We start from the raw sequence: 26,928 nt of genomic DNA, 5'->3' as shown, positions 1-26,928 counted from the left end.
TTAGTTATTCTATAAATATCAATACAATTTTATTCGTAGGATCAAAAAGCTTGAAATATCATATTATAAGGTCCCTGATATATTGTTACTACAGGATTTGAAAAATATTAAAAATACAAAGACACGATTTTTTTTTATAGACATTAAATATTAGATACGTTGAAAACATACCAGAGCATAATGTTTGTGTGGACAATTTTACTATAATACAAACTATGAAAAGTGATAAGTCGGTATACTGTAATATTTTATAATTTTTTGAGGTTCTACCTACCATCATAATATAGAGGAATTAGATACCTACAACCTACCATTGATTCAATTAGTAGGTACCTATTTATAATCAATGGCAGTAGGTACGTACGTACTTACCTGAATAAATATACTTTTCATATAAAGCAATGCAAATGGCTTTTATCTACAATGTCTGTGCAATACGGTTTATAAATTAAACAAATAATTGCTGTTGATCGAAGAGAATGTGATTACTGATTATAAGTATTATATCATTTATATCGGCCGTTTGAGAAACGCTTTACAATATAAACATGATCATTTCGAATGGAGTTAACTGTGTACAAAAGTAGATATCGTTCGGTCCTTACTCTTTGTCCCTCGTATCGGTTCAATTGTTTTTTCTAACCCTTGTTTCTATCCAATGGATGATCCAAAGAATAGTTACTAGTTAGTCAATATACAACATTCAAACATCCAAATTTAAAAATGTAGAAAAATGTTTTTTTTTAATAAACACGAACATTTTAAAGTGTCACTATACAGTAAATTAATATATTAAAATCAGATTTAAAATAATTCAGATAACACTTTATTTTCTAGAATTCTAAATTTGAAATGTCACAACAAATTGCTTAAAATTAGTCTAAATATTTTAGACATTTTGCAGTGAACAAAAACTAAGGAATAGTAGAATGTTTCATTTTATTGAACTGACTTGTAAGAAGATTATAATTTAAGATTTAAAGATCTAGTGTAGTCCAAATTTCAAACACTCATGAAAAACTATGTATGTGATTAAAAATTTTTTAATTTTCAGTAAAAATACCATAGAAATCTTGTTTTTATTTTCAAACCTTAGATTTAAAATCAAAAACTATTATTTCTTTTAAAATACCGACTGAGTTAACATTAATTTAGTAACAGTGGTTTTCTTTGTTTAAAACATAAAAACAAATGTACATGAGGAATTAACGTGAATCCTCTATCTCTAAGGTTAGGTTAGCTTGTTACTTTAAAATATTTACACACTGATACATTATTTAAAATAACTTATTTTGTGCCTACAGGTGTTTATACTTATTTGTTGCATAGAAATACAAATCAAATTCCACATACTAATAACACTATTTACATACAATACTTACTCCTTAAGTCAATAAAAAATGTAAAAAAACAATTAGCTATTTGCAATTTTTTTTTATTAGTTGTTCAAAAAGAAACATGTACATATAATAACAGAACATTTTCCAGTTTATATCAACATTATTTAATACAAATATAAAATAAGTAACAAGAAACAATTTGAGCTCAATTTCTTTAAAACATACATGTAAAATATTGAAAAAAAGGGAACACATACCATTACTCACTACTCATTTAAAATATCAGTTATTAAATGAAAATACAGTCTTGAGTTTACAGTAAGTTGTTTATACATAAAACAATACATTACATTAATTAAATTTAAAAAATAAAAAAACTGTTCAACAAACATAATTATTAAACGACAAACAAATCATGTTGTGACAATAATTAAATGCTGTGACATTTGTTTTAAGATCTAATGCTGTTAGAAAATAATTATAATAATAAATTAAGTTTTTAATCATACTGTTTCATTTTTTTGACAATTCATTATCTGAAGTAGACAACAAGTTTTCTGTGTAACCGCTTTCATCTAGCAATGTCCTGTTTAAGCAAACTGTTGGTTGGTTATCAATTTCATTCACCCCATCCTTAGTTGTGATATAAGTTTCATCAGGATTATTAGATTTAAATTTACGTGCAGAATCAGAACTACATTTTAGTTTTAAAGATAATATATTACCATTATTTTTAATAATAGTGTTATCATTGATTATGTTGTCATTCAGTTTATCATCATCATTTGAAAATGAATAACTATTTGCAACGCACGTCAGTGTATTTTCTGTTTCATTGATATCTTCTTCCTTGGTTACAGAATTATTTCGGCCTGACTTGAAGTCCCGATAAACTGTACAGTCTTCAACAATAATGCTACCATTGTAACTAGATGAAATTTCCATATCATCAGTACAGTGATAATTTAATTTATCACCATCATTGGAAAGTGCATGACTATTTGCATCGCCTGTCAATGTATTTTCTGTTTCATTAATATCTTCTTCATTGATTACAGAATTATTTTGTCCAGTTCTGAAGCCGTGGTAAACATTACAGTCTTCATCAATACTACTATTGCAGCTAGATGACATTTCCATATTATCAGTATCTTTACTCTTATTGTAATCAACGGCTGTTTTATACAAATCAGAATTTGAATGCACTGTGCTGAAACTATCCATATTGTTTGCATAATATTTGAGTTCTGGATCCCTAGTCATTGGGGTGGAATAACAAAGTTTTGATTTGTCAGAACTTAAGACAACTGATGCATTCCAATCTTCATTATCATCGTCAAGGTTTACTGTATTTTCCAATAGATTGTACTCTTGTCCACTAATATTTGATAATGAATCTGAGTCTGATTCATATTCAACTGAACCAAATTCTGAAGAAGCTGTTATCAATAACCATTCTCCGCGATCATTTTTTGTAGTATAGTAGAGTTTACGAGCGACATCTCTATTTAATAAAAATGTAATTAATTAAAATACAACATAAGTATACATTTTAAAATTAAACATAATATTCATAATACCCTCTAAATAAAACTATAGTATTAAGCATTTAAAAACAAAATATTATTTTTATAAATATTCAAAACATACTGCATTTTTTTCTTCATATTTGTTATAGTTGAATAAGTCAATAATCAATCATATCAAAATTATTGTAAGTTGTGGTGGGAGGGGGGTGTAACTCTCACAAAATTAAAATAATGATTATTTTTATATTATTAATAACTCAATTTTTATAGGACAATTTAATTAATTCATAGTCTATATATGTGTACTTAAAATTTTAACTTTGACTACCTTTTTCATTATTTTACTGTTCAAATATTAAATTAAAAGATAATCTTACCCTAAGCATTTCATTAGTTAATTAAAAATCTGATCTACCTATAATACCAGTGTTTCCAAACCGGTGGTCTGCGGCCAGTCAAAGGTGGTCTGGGGTCCCATGATTTTTTTCTTCGATTTCTACTGGCTAAGAAAATGCAGTCACAAAAATCACATTAAGTAAATTATTCGGTATAGTAAAGTATAATTATATATTAGTTAAGTAGAGTTATAAAATGTAACGTGAAGTAAAATGATAAAAATTAACATTTTTTGATTAATTTTGTGTATTTTTGTTAATGAGCAAAAGAAAGATCTTCCTAATATTGGTAAAATTGAGGTAGTCCGCGACCTTTAAAATATTATCAAAGAGGTAAAAAAGTTGGGAAACACTGACCAATATACAATACTAACTTATAATTATTTATGATTAATTGTTTGAATTGAAAAAACTTGTTTTTTCAATGGTTAATATTAATTAATTTAATTTATAGGTACAAACTCTAATTTATCTATAGATGAACAGCAATCAGAAAGATATGGCATAATTTCATTTAACGGTATTTTCATATTGTCACCAACAACATATTTCTTGTTGCATGCAGCATCCGAAACAAATTTTCTCAACTTATCAATCAAGGGCCAATCCCCGAGATTTTCCTCAGGTGCATGTGGATAGTCAATACGTCTCAACAATTTGTAAGGAGTAGAATTCTGAAAATATAATACTATGTTAACTATTTATAATTTATATGAATAATTTCTATTAATGTATGACAGTATTATACAAGTTATATAATTCTGATAAATACTTAGTAGGATTTATTTAACCAACTATAAATATATTAAACAAGTTTACCAGGCAAACATCGTAATGCACATAAAGAATTTATTTTATTTTTTTGTTTTGGCGGCTACCAAGTACTAACAAACAATCGAAAAATCACAATTGATAGATATTATATTATTAACATATTATATCTATTAAAGTATAACAATATTATTACTAATTGTTTTTAATAAAAAATAATAAAATTATTAAACCACATTACTTCACGAGCTCATGTTATTAAAAAAAATGTAATATTTTCTTAAAACAAGAAAATGTAATACTGCTCAAAATACTTTGTTATGAAATTGAAACAAATTTTATTTATCACATTATTAAAATAAAAAATGTGTTTAGTATAAAATAAGAAAACTCTCTGAGACATGTATCAATATTTCCATATTTTTGCATATAAATAATTACAGTAACAAATTATCTTGGAATGCACAGCATGCTTAAGAATTAAACAATAAAACATAAGTAGAAAAAATACAACTATTATTTTATCATCAATAATGAATTATGTATTTAAAAAAAATCATAATGTATGATAAAAATATCATCCAGTACGATTTTACGTATCTTTTACTGACGGAGCATGCGATATCTGTTAGCACAAGCTATACAACAGTTGTTATTGCTGTGAAATACCTGTTATTCCAAGACCCACTCCACTAGCAACCATGGCTTGCTTGCTCATTTAGTTGCACTTTGTTAGTGCTCTGTATAATTATGTTCAACTGTACCGTAAACTAACTGATTAAACTTGATTAAAATTGTTAAAGTTTTGTATTAATTATTAAAATAAAATCTTATTATAAATAAAAACTAGATATTATTAAAAAGTTATACATAGAATAGATTTCATTAAGGTCCATGCAAAAGTGTTGAAACTGCTTGTCTTTGTGTGTGTAGTTAATGATCATTACTTATTAGACCAAGGTATTCAAAATCAATTTATGGACATAAAATAGTTATAAGCCTAACAAAAATTTAAGCACATCCAAAATTTCAAGTCAGAATTTAAAAATGTAGACGAAGTTTTAATGCACAAACAAAATTACTTTAAATCGGTTGGAGTACTTTTTCAGTTTTAGCGAATTCTTGACAGGAATAAACATTTTAAATTTTACCAATTTTTTAAATTATATAAACTTCTTTATCAAGTCAAAAATGTTTACATTTTTTTAAATAAAACCAATAAAAGTATCTTAACATTTTTTAGTCACTTAAATCATTTTCATCAAAAGTGTTTGCAGGGACCATAATAAATTGAAAGTAAAAACTTTTTTTTATACTTCATTTTGGGATAAATGTGTATAACTTTAATACACGATAAATGGGCATAACTATGCTTTGAAGTCAGCATTAGCAACCAATCTATAACTATCAAAAAATTTGTATTTTACATTATTATTTACAAAACTTAACCTACGACTTAATAAGCAGGTAATAATAGGCATCACATTTTAATCATGAAAAGGAAAGACTGTCTGTAAGACTCCTAAGAAGGCATAAGAAGTATCAATTATATTATACAACTTCAATAAACCAGGTAACAAATTAAAAATTACATCACTTTGGGATGCATAAGTGAATCAACTTTTAAGATTTTAAACATTCAAACCATTGCCAAAACATCAAGGATTAAATACAAAACACAGATTTTTAGAAACAACTGATAAGTGTGAAAGAAATAGAGAATGTAGAAAAATGTACACGAACAAGGTGATATCAAAATAAATCCACACTTGATGGATCAAAACAAGCTACAAAAGAAATTAAGAAGGTTTGCACCATACATACTGTGCAGTCTGTGTTAATTTCATACCAATAATTGATTCAATATTACATACAGTAAGACTATTTAGGACAATTAACAAAAAATATGTAAAAATAAATAGTTTGCAATTGACGAACTTTGGTGTAACAAACATTCAATACACCAACATTCTTTCAAGTGCCTTGAAATCATTACTTCTCCAATATTTTATTTGATCACAACTCGTCCAAATTTATATTATACTGACATTTTAAGTTTGTGTTTACTGTTTAATTATTGCTATTTGTTTCAGTTACTTATATGTAACTACTAATTACTATCAACTTCTTAAACAATTAAAAGCAATTACACAGATATCTTACAATAGGTTTAACAGGAGATGTTGTCATATCCTTCCTGTAGAAAATAGCCATTTGACTACAACAACCAATATTTTCTGTACCAGAAGGACCAGCTCCAATACCATCAAATTGTACAGCGTACTCTGGATAACGAGCAATTATTTTTTTAGCCCTATAAAAAAATTAGAATTAGAATCAACACAATTGTTAAATAAATGTATATTAATATATTATTATTGAAGATTACCATTCCTTGAACTGTTTTCTAGTCCATTCAAATTTGTGGTCGTCATGTCTGAACTGTGTAGTAAAATTTGGAAATAGAATATTGAATTCTACGTTGGGTGTAGTGAATACAGCTAATTTTGGTTTAATGAATTCAAATACATTGTTGGGTAGTGAATCCAGAACATCCAAATATAAATGTTCAATTCTATAAATTAAAAATAATACATTAACTCTCTAATTTATTAGTTAAAAAATTGCAACAGAGATTTACAATTCAATACATATAACTGCATCAACGCCTAACATCCTGTCATCTTGGTCAGCTATACTTCCATTATAAATATCTACTGTTAAAGGCTCCTTGCGTTCATGCATTGTTATATGATCATAATTAGTTGGTAATACCTTACACTGATTTATATCCAATGTATCATAATCCACATCAACAAGCATAATATTGTTGAGTCCCGGTATTGGTTTTATACATTTAAATAAACCCATCTCAGAACAACCAAAATCAACAACCTAGAAATGACATGTTAGAAATATTAATATTATGTTGTAACCATACCTGTTATAAAAAATTTTCAATTTCTTATAATCATACTTTTTTTATTGAACCATTCCAAATAGGATGTTCAATAACTTCTTGTACAACCATGTACCTTTGCACATACAATGGTGGCCAAAATTTTAAGCCATTTTCATCCAGTGTACATGCACATGATTGTTGACTGATAATTTCTATAATTTTCTTTTCCTAAAATTGTTAGATTTAAATTTTAAAATAGAACCATATGCAAGGGATAAAAATTAATATTTTATCTTTTCATAAACTATATTCTAATATGCACACAAACATTTTAAATTAATTTTCTATAATTTCAACATTAATTCAATTACTGATAAAAAACAAATTCTCAAAACTCTATAAGGTAAAAAAAAATATTATAATATGAGTTTTTCATATTACTACCTGTATACTCACAAATTAAAGTGCAATTCTACTACACAATGTTGTAATATAAATTTTAAAAAACTTCACGATTATTTTGATGGTTAAAATAATGTTAAAAACAAAGAATTCCATTATAAAGTTAAAACCCTTTGTGAAAACTGTTGAAATAAAAATAATCGTTTTCATGAAGATTTAAAGTACAAGCCGTATACCATTAGAGAAATAATAGATAATAGTCAATAGATGCAGAAAAATGTGTAGTGGTTAAATATTCTTGAATAAGGTAACTGATGACCGATTTAGCTAGCGTGCATTCTATCAGGGACTCAAGGTTAGGGGTTTCTTGACAAGCTGAGATGTCTGTTCTTGATTTTACTTTTATTAAAGTATAAAATATGTAATAATAAAGAAAATTGAATTCTGGATATACCTGCATCTGAATATTCATGACATAAAAAATTTAAGAGTGAATTAATTTATATAATTAATATTATATTTTTTCATTTATGAGTATTATTGTTTATTTGAGCATATTATTATTTAACCTTTAATTGTTTCAAAGTCACAGCATTCCTTATCAAAACAAAGTAAATTCACAATATATATAAAATAAATGAAATAACAAAAGACAAATAAATATTTTCTATCACAACCACTGAATACCGATAAGTTGTTGCATCTCAGCCTCCAGACTAAGATCCAGAATTGCAATTAATGATTATCCATAACAAATAATAAAAGTCAGTGAATCATGATAGTTTTCCATACAAATATATACTCTATTATGATAATAATACTGATGAATTCTAGATAAGTGAAATAAAGTAACTAATAGCCAGCTAAAAATATAATAAAAATGTTTATTATTATACTATCTATAGGTACATTATACTATTGTTTACCTCCAAATCAGGCGTTTCGCCATTGCATAAATAACGATCAAGAATGGACTTCAAATACTCCAATAAGTCAATGCCGTAACACAAAAGAATACTCTGTACAACCAGCATACTGATGTACTATTTTTTATACAGACAACGTAAAAAATTATATTTAATTCATTGGATAGACAAAATTAACAATTATAATATCGAACAATCGATATAATGCTCATAATGACGGCGTTACTAATTCCGTTAAATGTGATACAATCGTAACCATCGACCATAATAATATTATAGAATTCAAAAATAACTGAAAAGTGAAAATTTAAATACAAAATTTAATTCTGAAATGAGCACTGCACTGAACTGGAGTACTTCCAAACGCTGAAACGCCAGTGCTGAAGCATGAACGCATGGACATTGTATAATGGATGCTGATAATGGAGCTACAAAACAATCCTGTTATCAATCCAAACGGTAACCTCCGCCATTAAAGTGGTATATTCCCGGTCTTATGCAAATGATTATATGATAATAATATTATGATCTAAGGGGTAGCCATTTATTTCAGAGATAATGCTTCAACGGATTTCCATTTTAATGAACATTTTTGAATAATAATTTCAATTATTTTGTCAATTAAATTATTATAATCATAATTTATATATAACAATATACGTACATAGGTTATCAATCATTAATAATTAAAGTAAAGTAATAATAGTAGTGTTATAAGTATGATAATTTATAAAATAAAATACATAAAATTAGGTAGGTATTTTTTATTTATAGACTGGAGAGAATTTGGCATTTTATTAGATGAAATTTTTGGTTTTTATGTGACTTTGGAGAACAATAATGAGGATGTAAGAGGAGTACCTATTTAAAATTGCCTTTAGTATGGGATCGATATTAACGTAGGTACCTATAGACAGTGTTGGGTAGTAACGTAACGAGAGTAACGCGTTACTGTAACGACGTTACTTTGTTTGTAATGTGTTACGTAATTTCATTACTATTATTTTCAAGTAACGGAAATGTAATAGAAATTACTTTTGATAAGTAATTTTTATAGTATAACGCATTACAGTTTTGAATTATTTAGTAGCTATTGGAAATTGAAAAAAAATCTTTTAAAAATATGTCTATAATGTGAGGGTTAAGAATACCAATCTAATATTATATATATATATATATATATATATTTAATTTGAACTATCGCCACCATGGTTTTGACAGGTCTAATATACTGTAAATCACGAGAATAGATTAAATTTATTATTTAATTTGATTCCTCTAAATAATATGTACATGATATACACGTTTCCATGAATATCTATAGCATGGGCTATACGACATACGTAATACGTATATACCCAAACACTATTATTGGACTGGTTTATTTATATAATTTAATTTAGTTCTATTAATACGTGGTGCTATTTATCATAAAAGATCGCGTATGAGCGATAAGAACTTCGAAGATACTCTATTGTGTAAAGTTAATTTAAAAAACAAATAAGTAATTGTAAAATAAGGGTTTTGATTAAGTTATTTATTTTTTTATTTATTTAATAGGTTGGTTTATGTGGTGAGTCTATGACATATTATACATTATACTTACTTATATAAGTACAATTAATTATTACTACAGTAATTTTTTTTTCGAATATTTTTATCTCATTCGTACATTTCGAAGAGTTTGACATTTCGCTACATATTATAATATGTTTATTATAATTTGTTATTTTCAATTTTGTTTTGGCAGTGAGCACACATCCAATAATAAATGTATGTCCATCAAAACAAAATAAATAGTAATCTTAATTAACCAGAACTGCACACCGCAGTGGCGCAGTCCACAGACAGCTAAAATAGTAAAACGTTATGTCTTGATTTAGATATTTTGTTCTGACTATGAGTTTCTTTTACCCTTTTGGCACATGTCTAATGATTAATGAACTTATATAATTGTATATAAATCAGTGTGATCAATGATCGGGTGTTACACATACAACATTTAATAATATTATTCTATAGAGATTTGCCAATTTATCTAAATGACATATTATAATATGTACTTTCCTAATGATACATAATATTATTCGATGGATATGAGAAATCTGACATATTATGTCTCATGTTTATTTTTCTTGTATGAGCTCCGAGCGTTTACTTATTAATAATCGTCACATACCTATATGATTTGTTTTTGCTAATTTTCTATTAGTGTACAGTCTGTACATGATAACTTAATACTTTACTCATCACGTATTTATTTGCTGGATTTATAACATAAAAATAACGATGTTTAATACATAGTGCATAGTGCACACATACATACATACATACATACATACATACATACATACATACATACATACATACATATTACATACATACACACATACATACATAGTATACATACATACATACATACATACATACATACATACATACATACATACATACATACATATATACATACATACATACATACATACATACATACATACATACATACATACATACTACATACATTGTACACACATTTTAATATTGTTTTACTGAAAAAAGTTGGCTCTACTGACCATCAATCGATAGCTTCAATGTTTCCCTGCAACTCCTATACATCTATACAGTAACGACTGACGTTATAATACAGTGTATAGTAGCGCGTAGTTTATGTTTTAGTAAGTAAAACTCTATAACTATATTGCTTATTAACATATGCACAGGTATAATATAGTTTATATGACAAATATAACATAGAACCATTCAATTATGTAAGTAATTATAGACTGTACAAACATTTTTTTTAAATGTTTTTATCTTTTCTTTTCAATATAATTATAAACCCAAATTTATCTAATATCTATATTTTCTATACAAATACTGTTTAACATATTATTTTAAAGAACATTTATGTTTTTCAGGGATCAGGATTTGAATACCGAAATAGAGAAAAAGTAAGAGTACGAAGTACAAACTTAATACTTGCATAATAGACACGAAGTAGAAAAACAAATAATAATAGAGTGAATAATCTTTAGCACAATTACTTAACTCTAGTTATTTCTTAAGATATTGCAAACTTATACTCAATAATAATAGCATGTGGACTGTGGGTGTGATAGATAAAAAATATATAGAGAAGAAAATTCAAAAGAGACTGTCTTGTGGGCTGAGAATATTAGATGATTTGTTTATTTCAGTTGATTATAGACCCAAGGTTTATAGACAATATCAAAGCTGGGCAAGTAAGTATTTTTTTCCAATTAGTTGAAGTTAAGTTACTACAGTAAAAAATTAAAAACTTATTAAGTTAAAAAGTGAGTTGGTTGCTGAAATTTCCAAAATATCTAGCTAGCTACATGTTATAGTTACTATTAGTTAGTGAAAATAATAGCTGGAGTTGAAATTAAAAGTTAGAAGGAATTTTTTTTATAGTTTATTTATAATATACATTTTAAAACCCATTCGTAATTCGTTGAAGGTTCAAATGTGAAGTATTAAATTAATAATAATTGTGTTTTAAATTATTGATGATAAGCGATAAGTGATAACTGATAATTAATTAATTAAATATTATTGAATACGGCGGTGTCGAGGGTGGTAAATTGTGTTCACGAACAATAAACTGACACAGTGCCACAACATTGTTGTTATTGTATTTTAAATCCCATGTATAAAGTCGTAATTTTTTTTAATTATCGAGACGAGTTTACAATTGACCTTTTTATTGCCTACCACCTAAATCCAGTCAGAGTTTACAACAAAAAGGTAGTTGCGGGCCGTGTTGCGACTGCCTAGTGCCTATACATCCCACACTATCCACTATCCAGTACTCTGTTTACCATTTAAGTAAGGCACGGATTTCTTGTATCGGCGTTTAGCGTCAAATACCATCTTCCAGTCCGGATATGGTCGGATATAATCCATATACGCCAAGACGCCTTGCTGTTCCATCGTTTGTCGGTGTTGAGAATCTGTACCTTAATCAATAATCGTGCGTTAATACATTATGGTTTACAACTGTATAACATAATTATCTATAATCGTGGTATTAATTAAAGAAATGTAATGCGATAAAAAATTGATAATTTATTAATTATCACTAATACTACCTGATTTTATGTTTGTACATGTTATATATACGACCACATAGGCGTGAAATTATTGAAATGGCATTTTTCACAGGGTGTGCAATGTGTGAATAATTATTTTAGTAGGGACAATCCCTAATAAAATAAAGTAGTAGTAACTACTCACTTGACCTACTATAATTCTGTAAGATAAATCTTTGGTCTCGAGGAAGAGTTTAGACTAAAATGTAATGTGAAAAGACATACTATGACAAAATGATAAAAAAGTGACAAAAATTGACTTAAGCTCCTCTTGAGTTCTTTCCCGGGATCGAATAAATATTGTCTCAATATATTATAATAACTAAAAATTACTTAATAATTTAAATTTTCTAGACCCTGCTTCATTGATCATGAAAAAAAAGAATACTATAGATGTACCTATCTTGAATATTATTTTATAAAATAAAAATAATTTTTACTTTACATGCAACTCATTCTATATTATAGAGTCACATATAATGGGTAGATACTAGATATATAATAGGTATATATATTTATAATGGTATAATCTTCTGACTTCTCTGTATCGGTGTTATAATATGTTATATGTTTATTTCCTCCATATATATAATGACTCAGGCCCTGATTTTGATGTAAACACATAATTTTATTGAACTCAAATTTCTCAATTCTGATTTAAAATAAGCACGTTTCATTACACCCTGAATAAAATGAAACTTTTTTTTTCTTTTACATATTTTGTTTTAAATACATACTTCGTAAATATTTAGCTTTTTCATACCTAAGAATACTATTTTTTTTTGTGATAAAATGATTGAACTGGATTTGACAATTAAGTTCTATCAGCGTCTATTCATGTATGGAGTTGTTATATAAAAAAGAGATAACTGATAAAGCTCGTTTGTGAGAGATTACAATTTGTAATGTCACCATATCGGGTAGACAGTGTAGTATCTAATAGGTATATTTACAGTATAATACACTATAATATGTAAAAAGGTAGGTGGAAAAAAGCCCAGGAAAAAAATTAAATATAAATGTGAACTCATGTACTCTACATACTCTACTCCTAATTAGTAATTAATAATCCAAGCATAAATAATTAATAATTCAGGCAATTTTATATGTGGTTACTCAATTAATAAGATACTTTTTTTTACCTTTTTATTCAATGAAAAATTGTAGTTATGATTTTGTTCTGAGGGGGGGGCATATAATTTATTGGGTAAGCATTAAGTTTAACTGTCAACTCAATATCCATTTTAACAGCCATTACCTATTTTTTTTTAAAAACATTTTTATAAAAATAACTAGTATAGTAATAATATGGGTAATTTTATAATCAAATAATCCTAAATCATTATATAAATCAATGCATTAAACATTAAAAAAAAAAAGAATCTGGGGGGATCTATCTCCATCACCACCCCCCCCCTCTCCACTCATAACTCCACCACTGATTGTACATAAAAAAACAACTTGTAATAGTAAAAAAAATTTAAATGAACTCATCTATACATAATATTCATTGTTATAAGTTATAAGTCAAAAAACATCAGGGGTATAAGTATAACATCTTATTATCTTAAGTAAATATTATATACTATATTTATACAAAAATTAAAGTAAAAAACATCAGTCTTACGTATGTATATACTACATTTAAAGAAAAATTACACATGATAATAATTTATGACATTATTTTCAGTATTTTCATTACATTTTATTGTTATAGGTACATGCTACACTGTAATTAATAATTACTAAATAGGAGTAGAGTATACATATATTTATATTTAATTTTTTTTTTGGGCTCTTTTTCCTTGGTCTTCCTTTCCGCGATTCATGTGCAACTGTTTTCGTTCGTTCGTGCATTTAAGTGTATTTGTGTTCATAACATTTTGTTTATCATGCAGAAGACCCCATTAACTAAAAAATCAGAGTTGCTCAATATATTTTAGAAAACTCCGAAAACAAATTAAATGAATTTCAAGGAGAATCAGGAGTTATAATATAAAATAAATGAAACTACGTGCTCAGTAAAAATTTTCGTCTACAAGAAATTAAAATTATTAGAGATATTCTTCAAAATAGAAATGAGAACATGTTTAATAATATTGAATTAACGCCATCTGACAAACGAAACATCTGAAATACGCCACATTTTAACCTTGTTCGGCGTTGAACGCTCTTTCAGCCGCTACAAGTCGATTTTAAAAACCTAACCACCTTACATTCAATTTTGAAAATCTCCAAATGTAGATATATTGTTAACGGCCGCCAAAAATTCTCAGAAAAACGGAATCAGTCGCAGCTACGGCGGTGGTGGCGAAAGCAGCGTCGTTATCCAGATCTGGGTAACGAGCTTGACAGAGCTACCAACATGGCGGATGACCGGTTGCCGTCACGGCCCGCCCGGTGCATGGAGGTAGATGCGTAGCGCGGTAATTTCGAACATTCAAAAAGATCGAACCCATTATAATAATATGCTAAAGACTAACTCAAACACGTTTTAAGTGTTAACTGATGGCAGTGGAATTGTGACTTTAAAATCGAGCTCACAGCTACGTCGTCTATCGTGTCGTCTGGCTTTTATCGTAATTCGTAGTCTGATTGGCATTCGTAATAATTTTGTCATTCACTAACCATGATTTGCTGGGAAATTTCCAAAGTTGGATCGAGCTCAAATTGTGGACACAGTTCGATATACTGTGACGAAGTTGTAAAAACTGTGGCTGTCGACTATTTTCTCCGCAGTTCTTTCGCGCCTCGATTCTTCTGATACTCAATTATTCTTTTAAGACCTATAACCAATGAAATAGTATATATTATTAAGTGACAAGGGGAAGTAGTGAGCTCTTTCTATAGCAATCGAAATGTGTGACACGAGTGTTGCATTTTGCCCAATATTAAGAAAATTGCCTACCTGCACGAGCCACTAAACATATATTTATACATTTATACTTAAAATGTGTACGTAATGTTGTTATGGCACTGCGGCCGTCTCAGAAACCGTCTTTATCGATATTACGATAGTGAATAATGTTATAGCCGTTATTGCCTATTGGTATATAGATTTGAAAAATATTTTGATTCAGAATATGAAATTAAAAATGTACTTATGCAGTAATTCAAAAAATAAAAAAATCTATTTTTTGAAAATAAAATTAACTTCAAAATTCAAACTACGTAAAATTTATATTTTCAAAGACGAAAATACTTTTGAGAAAATTAACGTGGGCCTTTAATTTAATCACCCCGTATAACTACGCAATAAATCTTTCAGTTGTTTTCTTTTCACAGTGTGGTAGATTGTAAAGTATACTTTCTCATAAACTACTCGTAAGGTAAGGTAAATGTGTAACTATTTTATGAATTATTAGCTTAATATTATTAAAATGTTTCTGTATATTTAATTTAAAGGAGTAACATTATTAAAACCAAAAGGTATTTTCTCTGAGTATACTTATTAATTTTTACAAACTGCTAGGTTGCTAGGTAAAGTTAATATAGGTAATATTAAACATTTAAAACATAACGAACTTAATATTGAGCCCATTGCTAATGTCCAGTAGTTAATGTCTAAATAGTATATACTGACTAGTTGAAGTATTTAACTATACATTTATTCGTCAAAAGTACCTATACAATTTATTATACTTGAGAATTGAAATATTATTACTACTATTAGTAGGGAACGGATTTTATTGTAAATACATATTTTTATTGGAATGAGATATTTTTAATCTGATAAAAAATGTGCACGATTCAGATCATTCTTATTAAAATAAGCCCAATTTTATTTTACATATTTTTACATATTTGGGTAAAAATACATACATTCACATATTTTGTAAATAACTGAATACTTCGTAAATATTTGGGTATTTTTGGTTTTTTTCGTCAATTTACAACGACGTCAAAGATTATTTGCCTTATCTTAATGGCATTCAGATACCCTATGGTCTATATATTATACGTTGTCGAGCCTAAAATAATAATATTTGTAATTTTCAATGACGATAAACATTATCTACGTTCTCTAAATGGACTTACGTACTTTAGGCAGTGCTATCGTATTATACACTGTGGACAAGCATGTAGGTAACGTGTTTATTCAATGTTACGGTCTTCAGTCTTCAGTGTATGTCTATAGTTACTGTTCTGGCGGGCATAATTATTTGCATCGTTTTTTCTTCATATCTACATCGAAATGTTGTTGTTTTTTTTTATAAAATTGTTTAGAATGCCTAAAGTTCCAAGTTCAATCAATAATAAGGTAGCCGCATATTTAAAAGAATTTCCGAATGAAACATTTCAAAGTGATGGGAAAGTTTTATACTGTAAATGTTGTGAAAAATCGGTATGCTATCATTACGTCAGTTGATGTGGAACGTCCATTCAGTCAATACAAAAACATTTTACGACCAAATCGTCGCCATTTTACGTTTTTTAAATCTTAGAGAATATGTAGTTTCGCATTGTTTTAATAATTATTAATTAGATAAGAGATAAGATTTTTATACTTACTTTTGGTACTCTTTTTTCTGTTAAGCGGTTACCACATATTTTGATTTTTTTTTACATATTTCAATAAAAATAAGTACATATTTATGTAAATATTTTGATTTTTTTATTACAATAAAATCCGTTCCCTAATTATTAGTTATTAGAATTCAGAACCATTCAAATTGGCCCATGTTTCAAATGATTTAGTATCATTTAAAAACTGTTTGATGTTTCTATGTTAAAGTATTTTAGAACTAAAGTATAGTTTTTCTTATAACTTATATGACCGATGACAAATTAATAATGAACCTCATTCGTATAAAGTAATATATATTAATATTTTATTCTAACCAAATTTACAATAAGAGATAAACTTAATTATTACCAACTGGTCTATTAGGAACTTACATGAAAAATAAAGTATTTCTAGTTTCTACCAGGACTTCATATTTAAATTTCAGTAAGCAAATTTTTGTTAAAACCGACTTTATTACATCTGATTTCTACTCTATTATAGTTTATGATATTCAATCCAGATTGGGTGGATTATAACAAACTTGTTTACAACAAATGCTTTCCCCATGTTTCCCTATCAATTGCCATATCTTTAAGCTCCCCGTAGAAGTAATTTCATTATTTGGCTGATGTGTTTCGCTCTTGATCGTGTTCCAGGTTCCTTCTATCATTCCTTCTGTTGTTGAACTGTATTACTCTTCACCATGTACCAGTGGGTGTCCTATGATCGATCATCTCCATTTATTTAGAATATCTAACTGAAATGTCCTATTTTCTTGTATTGTCTTTAAGATGACGGATTGGAACTTCGGACCAGCCCGGGAAAATACTATTTTACCGGCCCACTATTTGTTGTGAGATTTGGGGGGGGGGGGGTTGTGATTTAGTGAGGTTTGTATAGGCAGATATAAGATACCTAGTTGTTATCAGATGTAATTTATAAATTAAAATCACTTTTCCTTTTTTTTAAAAGAGAACTCTCTTTTTGTAATTCTTCTATAATTTTATCTAAATCTAATAGTGTTAATTTCTGTTTTTGATGGCCATTAACATGAATGCTTCTAGTTTTGGATCCGAAAGTTGACTACGAAGTCTTGACTTAATGTTTTTTAAGAAAGAAAAAGATCTTTCATATGATACTTGGGTTGATGGTAGAGTAAGTACATATTTGTATGCTAAAAATGAAATAAAAAAATGATGTAAGGCTCTTAGAAGCCTTTGCTTCTAAAAGTAGTTTTTTTTTTATCGAATTTTTTCAACTCCTCCTTTTTTATTACAGTCTGATCTATCCATTTCCATTTTATTTTATAACTCACAACTATAATTAGGTACTATTGTAATATAAAATATTTTATCAAATATTTCTAGTTAAGTACTTAGTAATTAAATTGTAAAATTAACCAAATTGTGGTGAACTGCTGATTGCCGAGTGCTGATAAGTGCTGAGGTTTTGAATGACGATTGATATTTTATATAAATAATATAATTTATAAATTAAAAATAAAAATATTCTTATTTAACGACTTGCATCATTCAAAGCCGCCGTCATTACCCGCAACCCGCCAGCCCATTTGATCGACGGCAACTCGAATAACCAATTATTTTACTGTCCACGGAGGTTGATTTTTTGTTTAGTTATTGTTATTTCTAATATTTCTTATTGATAATTAATATTATTGTTCATTTCGGTTGTAGACATTATATTATTACAATAAAATTTACAACGCTTTACGTTATAATATTATAGACTGTTATTACGTAATATCACTAATATCATTGATTATAGAATGAATAATTTAAAATCAATGGTAATATTTATTAGGTCATATTTAAGTTTACTTTTCTGCTATTTACTTAGTACGCGGCCCATCGGGGATTTGCCGATTTCCCTATGGCCCAATCCGTCCCTGGCGCCTGTAAGGTATCGTAATTATAAGTATAATTAATTTTAATTTATAATTAATATTAAGAGAAAAAACAAATCCAGTGGCCGATAAATTACGATGTAATTGGGAGAGAAGAGTAATAAGAAAGTGAGAATAGACATGCCACACATTAGATAAGAGTATGCAAGAGGACAAAGCTAGAACGGACACAAAAGACGTCTGTAGCGCCGTCGTTAAAATCGTTATCTCCTCGTGGGTTCGTTGCACCGCAAAGTATAATTATTTACAATTGAACGACTCGGCAGGCACGACTCACGGCTATAGCATGTTACCGTGTGATCAGACATATGTTTTAAGTGATCGTAATGGGAAAAATATATGTGATGTGTGACGTAAAATACGTCTTATTATACTTGTATGCCATAGGTGTAACTAGGGGATGCCTGATGGTTCTTCTTCTTAAGCAACCCCAGTCCTAAAACAGCAGCTCTTACAATTAGGTATTGTAAGTTGTATAATTTCCACTACTTGTAAAGTTGTGAAACATACATTAATCGATACGTCGTCTAAGCAACTGGCTAAGAGCATGTATATGGACTTAGCCAGATTAAGGAAAAGGGGACTAAGAGAAGTATAGCCCTGCGCACACTCAAAAATGGAATACCCAGAAAAAATGTTGGATTGTAATTTTTAATACTACAAAAAAATAAGGCAATCATGTTGTTAAAAAATACACAATACCTGTAGGCACACAATATACACAGTATACAACTTATACTGTGAATATTAATAATTATAACCACATATTATTTAACACTTTTATTAAATTGTAATATTAATTGAACCATTTAATAATTAATTATCTAGTGTAAACATTGTAAACTTACCCTCCGAGTACAAAATGTCCTGGTTCAACTACTAAATATCAATAAACAAATCAGTATAAACATTTTTTTTGTGAAAATAAGGGCCCCAAAAATAGCATAGCCCAGGGCCACTTATAACATTATCTAATCCAGCTTTTTTTTAATTTATCAATAATTAATACATAGTGAAATTTAGTTAAAAAAATTATTTCTTTAGAAATATAAGTATATATTAATTTATTAGTAATTGTAGGATTGTGTAAATCGATATAATATTTACCTTCGATATAATGACGATAATATACAATTTTAAAATATTATTTTAATATTTTATGATATAATGTTGGAAATTTGATCAAACTAAGTCATAGACTATAACGTAGGAGTCGTCTGACTCTCCGACGTAGTGACGTTATCTGAGTTGTCTACAATAGCTGAATTTCTGCTGGACTTATGTGTCGTCCCAGAATAATCTCATGTTTGCTATGAAATAAATATGATGGGTACTTTTTTATTATACTAAAATATAGGTGTGTTTTTTACTGTGCATTTAATAGTGACAATTATTGTAATAATCGATAATCGAAAAACAGTGTTTGGGGTATGGGGTAAGCCGTAAGGCTCACAGCATATTTGAATGTATACATTTGTATATACACGAATGCGCTTTCGTCTTCAATAGTTGTCAATTCAACATTCAATTCTACTATTACCAAACTCATGCCTTTGTGCATGCTTTAAACGCGGACTTTTTCCTGTTCGAATATCACATCACACATTTACACGATATGATGATCATTACACAGTAAATTTCCAACGCCAACGGTATCACCGTCGGCAGACGTCCGCGGTTTCCGATTGATTTCCGCTGTCGCCCGGTATCTCGGTGCGGCCCGTCGGATGGACGAGGGACGTGATCGTCGGCGACAGGAAAACCGAAAGAACCTGTGCAGAAAACGTAATAAACCTATAAACTATTTTATAAAGTTAGTTTATAGGTGTATGTTGCAAATACCTACTCGCCTACGCGGTGGCGAGTATTTTAAGAACCCAACGACGGCAATCGCGCCGCCGGGAGAAGAGAATAATGATAATAATAAAAACGTTGCACAATCAACACTCCTCACCACCCAGTGATACACTGATGCTGCGTGCGCATACAGCAAGCCCGAGCTAAAAGGATTACCGCGGCCACCCGCCCGCGCACGTTGCACAACAGCCGTCTGCCAGTTGCCACCACCAGTAGTCGCGTCGGTGCGCCGCACCTTTTACAACGTTATGCTTACCAGTTACCGTACGTAATAGCAGTAAGTAACCAGCCGTTGTTCAGTTGTTGTTGTTGTCGTGGTCGAGCGGTAATGCGGTATGGTACAACGCGACGGGCGAGTATGATCGCGAACAGAATATTTTCTATCGTTGTCGTTTTTACACAATAAAATATTATTATAATATCGCTTGAAGACCAACAAGTGAGACGACACTCTATTTCATAATATTATTAGGCTTATTGTCTCATTACTGGAGCTCAGTGACTTGTTGCTGTTGTTGTTGTTTATTAATGTTGTTGTCATAATTAAAATATTATGATCACGGTCGTCGATTCAGTGGCGGCGCGTGGTGACTAGTGGAAATAACGGCATATTGCGCAAACTTACTCTCGGGGACAAAACGATCGAACTCGACGTCTCTTCCATATTGTCCGATATTTATATAAGTGCCTAATATACTTTCATTAATGGCTGCACTACTCGAGGTGAGTAACACTCAAAAACGTTATCGTTCCTGATGTGATTTCATTTTAATCCTTCACGTATTAGTGTACTACCAAATGCGCATTTTGTTTAGACTTCGCGGCGAATAATATCATTAATCATTAACCACTCTCACGTGCGACGCCGTCGTGTGTTTCGTCAGAACACGTCATGACACGTGACCCCCTTATAAATCTGTAAACAATAAAATGTAAAATAAATAAAATATGTAAATTATTATGCCGGTTTAATATTATTTTATTACGTCGATAATAACAGCGCAATTGCACCTCACGCCTCTTCGACAGATACTACGGGAAGCAGATATTTTTTTAAAATGTTTTTGTAATATATTTACAATTTATTTATGTTGATAAATTTCTTAATACGACTTAGCAAGTTATTCTATAGGTATATTTATAACAGCATACACGCTTGATGTAAATGAAGGCAAATGTTCTCGTTGTCTTCAAATACACCACTGCCTTGTTTAAATTTCAAACCAACGATTTACCATTAAATTTAAAATATGATAAGTTACTTGAACGAAAATCAAAATCGTACGTAATACTATCAGATACGTACACGTGCCGATCCAGCGATTGTTATAAATACAAATAGTGTGATGCCACAGAAATACTTATCTCATATAGAATTTTCAGAACGAACATTTTGGGATATCATATCAGCTTACGACCATCGTGATGATTAAATATATAATTTACCATTTTGATTTTTGGTGAGATGTACCTATGTACGGTTTTCATAATAGAAATAAGTCAAGTATAATTTTGGAAATACGATGTATAATAATATGTAAATATAAAATTTTAGATAAACAAATATTAAAAATCTGCCTTAACGTTCTATATGATCATTTATTGGCTCTACAAAACTATTACCAACTAATGAACTGTGTTGCCGATGTTTATTTATTTCTAATCAATAAAAAAAATTTATGACAATTATGTGAGTATCAAATAACATAATATCCAAACGGCAGACAATATGGTATATAAGTGGTGGGTTTTAAAACATGTACTGATTTTAATACGATAGAAATCACTGACCAGTAATGATGATAATATGATATTGAATACAAAATAAAAATAAAATGTCGCCATTTGATATTCAAAAATACACATTTAAACGTACTATTAACTCAAAGAAATATAGGTATAATCTATTTTCGTATTCAGATCCAATGCGTACTGCGTACAACGTAACTGCCCGTCGATTATTATTTATCTTTGGAGTTTGGTCATAATATTATTATTATTAATTGTATAAGGAGCCTACGATATCGTCTCTTCTGTTTCGGGTTTACCCAAATGCTTCGATAGTTTCGGTCTGATTCCGGTGCAAAGGAAAACGGTGATGTTCCCAATAATCGAGTTGTTTACATAAAACTTTATCGCGTATATAATAATATTATTATCGTCATTGGACGCGGTTTTCCTCACAGACATCACCACCACCACTACCACCACCACCACCTGTTGCTTTATCATGTTATCCACCACCTCTGTCCTAACCTCACCCGTTGCCCGTCACAACTTACTGCGCACATTAATAACATTCATAATCAAAAACCGAATAGTGTACGTATCGGACTCAAACGTTGATGAGGTTTGGAGTATTGTGTCGCTCAGGAAGTCGAAACAACAGTCAGTGGACATCACGACTGTTCATAATTATCGCGTACAGGCAAATACATAATACAATTATAGTAATTATTTATTATTGTAACCATAAAATAGTAATATCGTATCGGAAATTTACCTATTCCTAACATTATAATGGTAATCGGTTATCAGTGACCGCGACAAACGCCTTTCTCCGCACCACCATCGTGACCGAAATAGGAAAAACCACAATCACGGGACCTCGCGTGCTTCGTGTACCACATTTATTATACCTAGATATCTTATACCGACGACGTTTCAGCGTAACCGTTTCGACGGTGACCGCAGCGGCAGTGGTGGCTTTTACCGGCGATCCGAATCGCGCCCTTTCGGTGGAGGTGGTGACGATGGTCTTGTCGTAGTTGTTGTTGCTGCTACGACTGCTGCGCCCGCTATGGCGATGTCACGATGATTCCCTGCAAAACGCGCCAGTGATCGCGACGCTAACGTTCTATGGACAGCGACGACCACCATCAACAACAACAACAACAGCAGCAGCGACGGCGGCGGTCGACGACGGCCGTATTGCTACAGCAGCATCAACAGCCTGGCGTGAGGTGGCGTGCGGTGCAGCCAGCCAGGAGGAGTTGCTCGGCCGTAACTGAAAGGGACATGATGATGGTGACCGCCGGCGCGTGGCAGCCGTCCCGGCAACTCTCGTTCACCGCCAAAAGATCTTCCAGAGTTTACAGGTACACTTTCACACACGAGAATCGACCGGTTTTAATAGAAACCTCATTTGACAATAATTGCTATGATTCATTTAAAAAAAAATGTAAGAATTGTACAACTCTGAGCTGAAATGTTTTGCCGAGCACAACAGAATCATAAGCGAAATCAAAAACATTACGAGATAAATAAAATAATATTATTAGTTGGACTAGTTGGTTAAAATTTGTAAGTCCTACTTTCCTCCGGTAAATTTTAAGTCTAATTTTCGTTAGATTTTTTTTCAAATTTATAGTTTTCTCAAACAATTAATTTAGTATCTTATATTTCTAAGATTATAATTAATTGAGTATTATAAAATTAAAAGCAACTATAGGGGTGTGAATATTAAGTATTTTTTTCAAATTAAATGTAGGCTAATTTTAACCTTCAATAATAATTTACCAATCAGCATATGACTTATGAGCATAAATATATCACAACCATACTCTTATAAACATGAGTTTTATAAAAATTTAACTATATACCTAGTGTATATTATACTTACTATTATTAGGTAAAATAAATATTATAGCAATTTTATTTTAAAATAAATCCTTTATAGACATCTACATATTTTGAATATTGCTTCACGTTTAATCGACCGAATACATCTCAATGGACTTCTTTATGATATCTTGTTATGAGGTAAACTCCTACAAATGTAGGTAATCTCTTACAAAAGATAGTGTTGACTCCTATAAAATATAAAATAAAATAATAAATATTACAAAAAATTAAAATTTATTTTTTTCCAATTTAGTACCGGCAATAAACGCCAATTTGTTCGGAAATTACCAATATGAAGGGGATTATCATGTTTTATTGATATTCGACAATATTCGATACCATACTATCGCTGATCTATTTTAAACATTTTGTACTGCAAGTGCCGACATCGCATATAAAATAGTATATAATATGGAAAGGTATACTATCTCCGCTGTAGGTATCTCGCATCATACCGCTGTCATAATACACAGTTAGCGCATATACACATTCTATTCAGGTGTTTGTATTTTATCTATGAAAATATATTTTTGTAATTATTATTTTCAACTTTTTAAGTTATGATCATTTTTAGCTTTTTGGGCTTTCCGGTATTAAAATCAAATATTCAAGTCAAAATATTGGAGTGTAGGATATAACCTTATTTTGTTCAGTTAAAAATGTCTATGTAGGAGTAGGAGATTACAGTATTTTTGATTTTCGGGTAAAAACGTTATTTATGTAGGAGTTTACATGTAGTCCCTGTTAATGGACCGGACGGCGAAATGTCCGAGTTTTGATACAAACAACTATTTAAACATTTAGTACTAACAACTAATACATTAAGTACCTATTTATAATCAAACAACACCGATTATCACCTGACTAACCACCCACCCACCACATGTTTTGGTAGGGGAGGGAGCAATCGCCGCTTTATTAGTAGTTCGGCGCTACATGGACGGGGTTATCCAGCTATCCAGCCAAACTCCTCAATTTCACGACGTTTGTAGTTGCAACTGATACAGTTTAAATGTTTATCAACAAAACTAACTGAAACCCTATTGCCAACAATATCTGCCCTACTGAAAGTATTTACGAAAATGGTGTTGGTGGTACCTACTACCTCCTCTATATGTAAAGCGCAACTAAAAAAAAAATACTCTTCTCCGACCACTATACTACGGTAGTGCTGCTGCTGGTGTCTTCCGTTTTCTAAATAAATAATATATTGACCTCATTCTACAGCAATTATATTTTATTATACTTTGAACCCCCTTTTTAAGGTATTCAAGCTCTAGAATTTTCCAACTTCTTATTTTGTACGTTTCCGCATTCAGCTAGTAGTTACTATCAAATAAAGTGTGCCGGAGACTTATTTATTTTACTGATTGAGGATTTGGATTATACTTTAATACAATCGTCTCGTGCATAAACAAGGCACATCTGGTGGGTAGAAGATAAGGGAGGAATATTACCGTCTCATTATCGTCCATAAAAGTCTATTGCTCGCTGGACTATGGAGACTGCGAATAAATTGTTCATACTAGCCATACTTAGAAAAGCAGTCTTCAGTCTACTAAATGGAAAAAAAGTTTTTTTTACTATCAATAAATGATGCTGCATGGGGGCCAAGACATCTGCAAACAGTTGAGTGGTTAAAAAAAAGGTGAGTAGATACTAGTAGACTACTATAGCTGCAGGTTGCTTATTTCTTCTTTATAGTTATAACTCCGAATATGCATTGTTAAGCAACTATTGTAACGAATGTGTGAGTTCTTCTCACATTGGATTTTGTTTGATTATCTGCGTATTATAAAATATCGTAAAATTTTCTATTAGAAATTAACTTTAATTATAGTACTCTTATAGAATAATAACTCTCTCACATTCAGCTGTTATATTTAGAACTTCTTATTTTCTCGACTTTAATAATTATAGTGGGTACTTATGATGAATGCGTACTTGACTAAACATAATTAACGACGCTACAAAAAAGTAGTTATATGTTACATGTAATGACTATAATAATGACTTTAATTTACCGTGTCGCGTCATGTACATGAATCGCGCGTTATATATTCGAAGGAGCGATTAGCGAGATGACCCGCAAAACGATTATGTCATAGTATATTATACTTACCAATTTTTTTTTCATATTATCGATTATTATTATTTGTATTATGTGCCGAGCTGACATTATTTTCTATTAGTTTTATAATGTCAGTTACGCACGCGCATAAGATCGACATGTCGACTATATTATTTTGAACCTAACAGCCATCCGTATTCGTCAAGAAACGTTCAAAAAAAAGAAATAACTAGCAGATGCTTTCCAAGGCAAACAACACACACATACAAATGCCTATTTTTAATACGCTCTGACATCAGTTGTTGTAGCACATTTACGCAAGTTTCGAGCGGTTAAAACTCGCCAGACTGGCCAAAATACAATTATATACAGAGTGTTACCTATTTTTTCGCACAAATTTCGCCTACACACTTGAAAACAAACATGATTTTATCTGAAGGAAACTCATCACTTTTAATCCCAACTTTCAAATCATAAAAAATTATACATAAATGCTTATAGGTAACGCTTTTTAAATTTAATGTTTCTCTATCGAATCAATCACTCCCGTAAAATAATAATAATTGGAGAA

General features: G+C 29.9%; 2 protein-coding genes across 5 annotated transcripts in view; one reads left to right on the top strand and one right to left on the bottom strand.

Moving 5' to 3' along the window:
- Nucleotides 1-1,414: 1,414 nt before the first annotated feature.
- On the bottom strand, nt 1,415-8,682 carry LOC111038069 (small RNA 2'-O-methyltransferase). 2 transcript variants are annotated; one of them, XM_022320999.1, is made up of 8 exons: nt 8,266-8,380; nt 8,027-8,202; nt 7,013-7,165; nt 6,677-6,930; nt 6,425-6,610; nt 6,199-6,349; nt 3,727-3,938; nt 1,415-2,844 (listed from the first exon to the last, which is right to left on the bottom strand). In XM_022320999.1, exons 3-8 carry the CDS (start codon nt 7,064-7,066, stop codon nt 1,854-1,856), a joined length of 1,848 nt encoding a protein of 615 aa, XP_022176691.1. In that variant the 5' UTR covers nt 7,067-7,165; nt 8,027-8,202; nt 8,266-8,380; the 3' UTR covers nt 1,415-1,853. The 2 variants fall into 2 exon arrangements, with proteins under 2 accessions (XP_022176691.1, XP_022176690.1); XM_022320998.1 differs by lacking the exon at nt 8,027-8,202 and having other exon boundaries at nt 8,266-8,682.
- A 2,233-nt stretch (nt 8,683-10,915) lies between these two features.
- The window catches only part of LOC111038066, a 36,239-nt gene continuing 20,226 nt past the window's right edge, over nt 10,916-26,928 (top strand). For 2 of the 3 annotated variants that reach the window (XM_022320995.1, XM_022320991.1), the window contains exons 1-2: nt 20,946-21,385; nt 23,331-23,760. In XM_022320995.1, the coding sequence (XP_022176687.1) occupies nt 23,522-23,760 (239 nt within the window). In that variant the 5' untranslated portion in view covers nt 20,946-21,385; nt 23,331-23,521. Of the gene's footprint in view, nt 11,034-11,183; nt 11,217-20,945; nt 21,386-23,330; nt 23,761-26,928 lie in introns of those variants that run through there. The other variant, XM_022320994.1, reaches the window with a different exon arrangement.

The sequence above is a fragment of the Myzus persicae genome, unplaced genomic scaffold (genome assembly GCF_001856785.1).
Source record: "Myzus persicae strain clone G006 unplaced genomic scaffold, MPER_G0061.0, whole genome shotgun sequence".
Taxonomy (NCBI): Eukaryota; Metazoa; Arthropoda; class Insecta; order Hemiptera; family Aphididae; genus Myzus; species Myzus persicae.
Note: the sequence above shows the minus strand (reverse complement) of the source record. Positions and strands in the feature narration are given on the sequence as shown.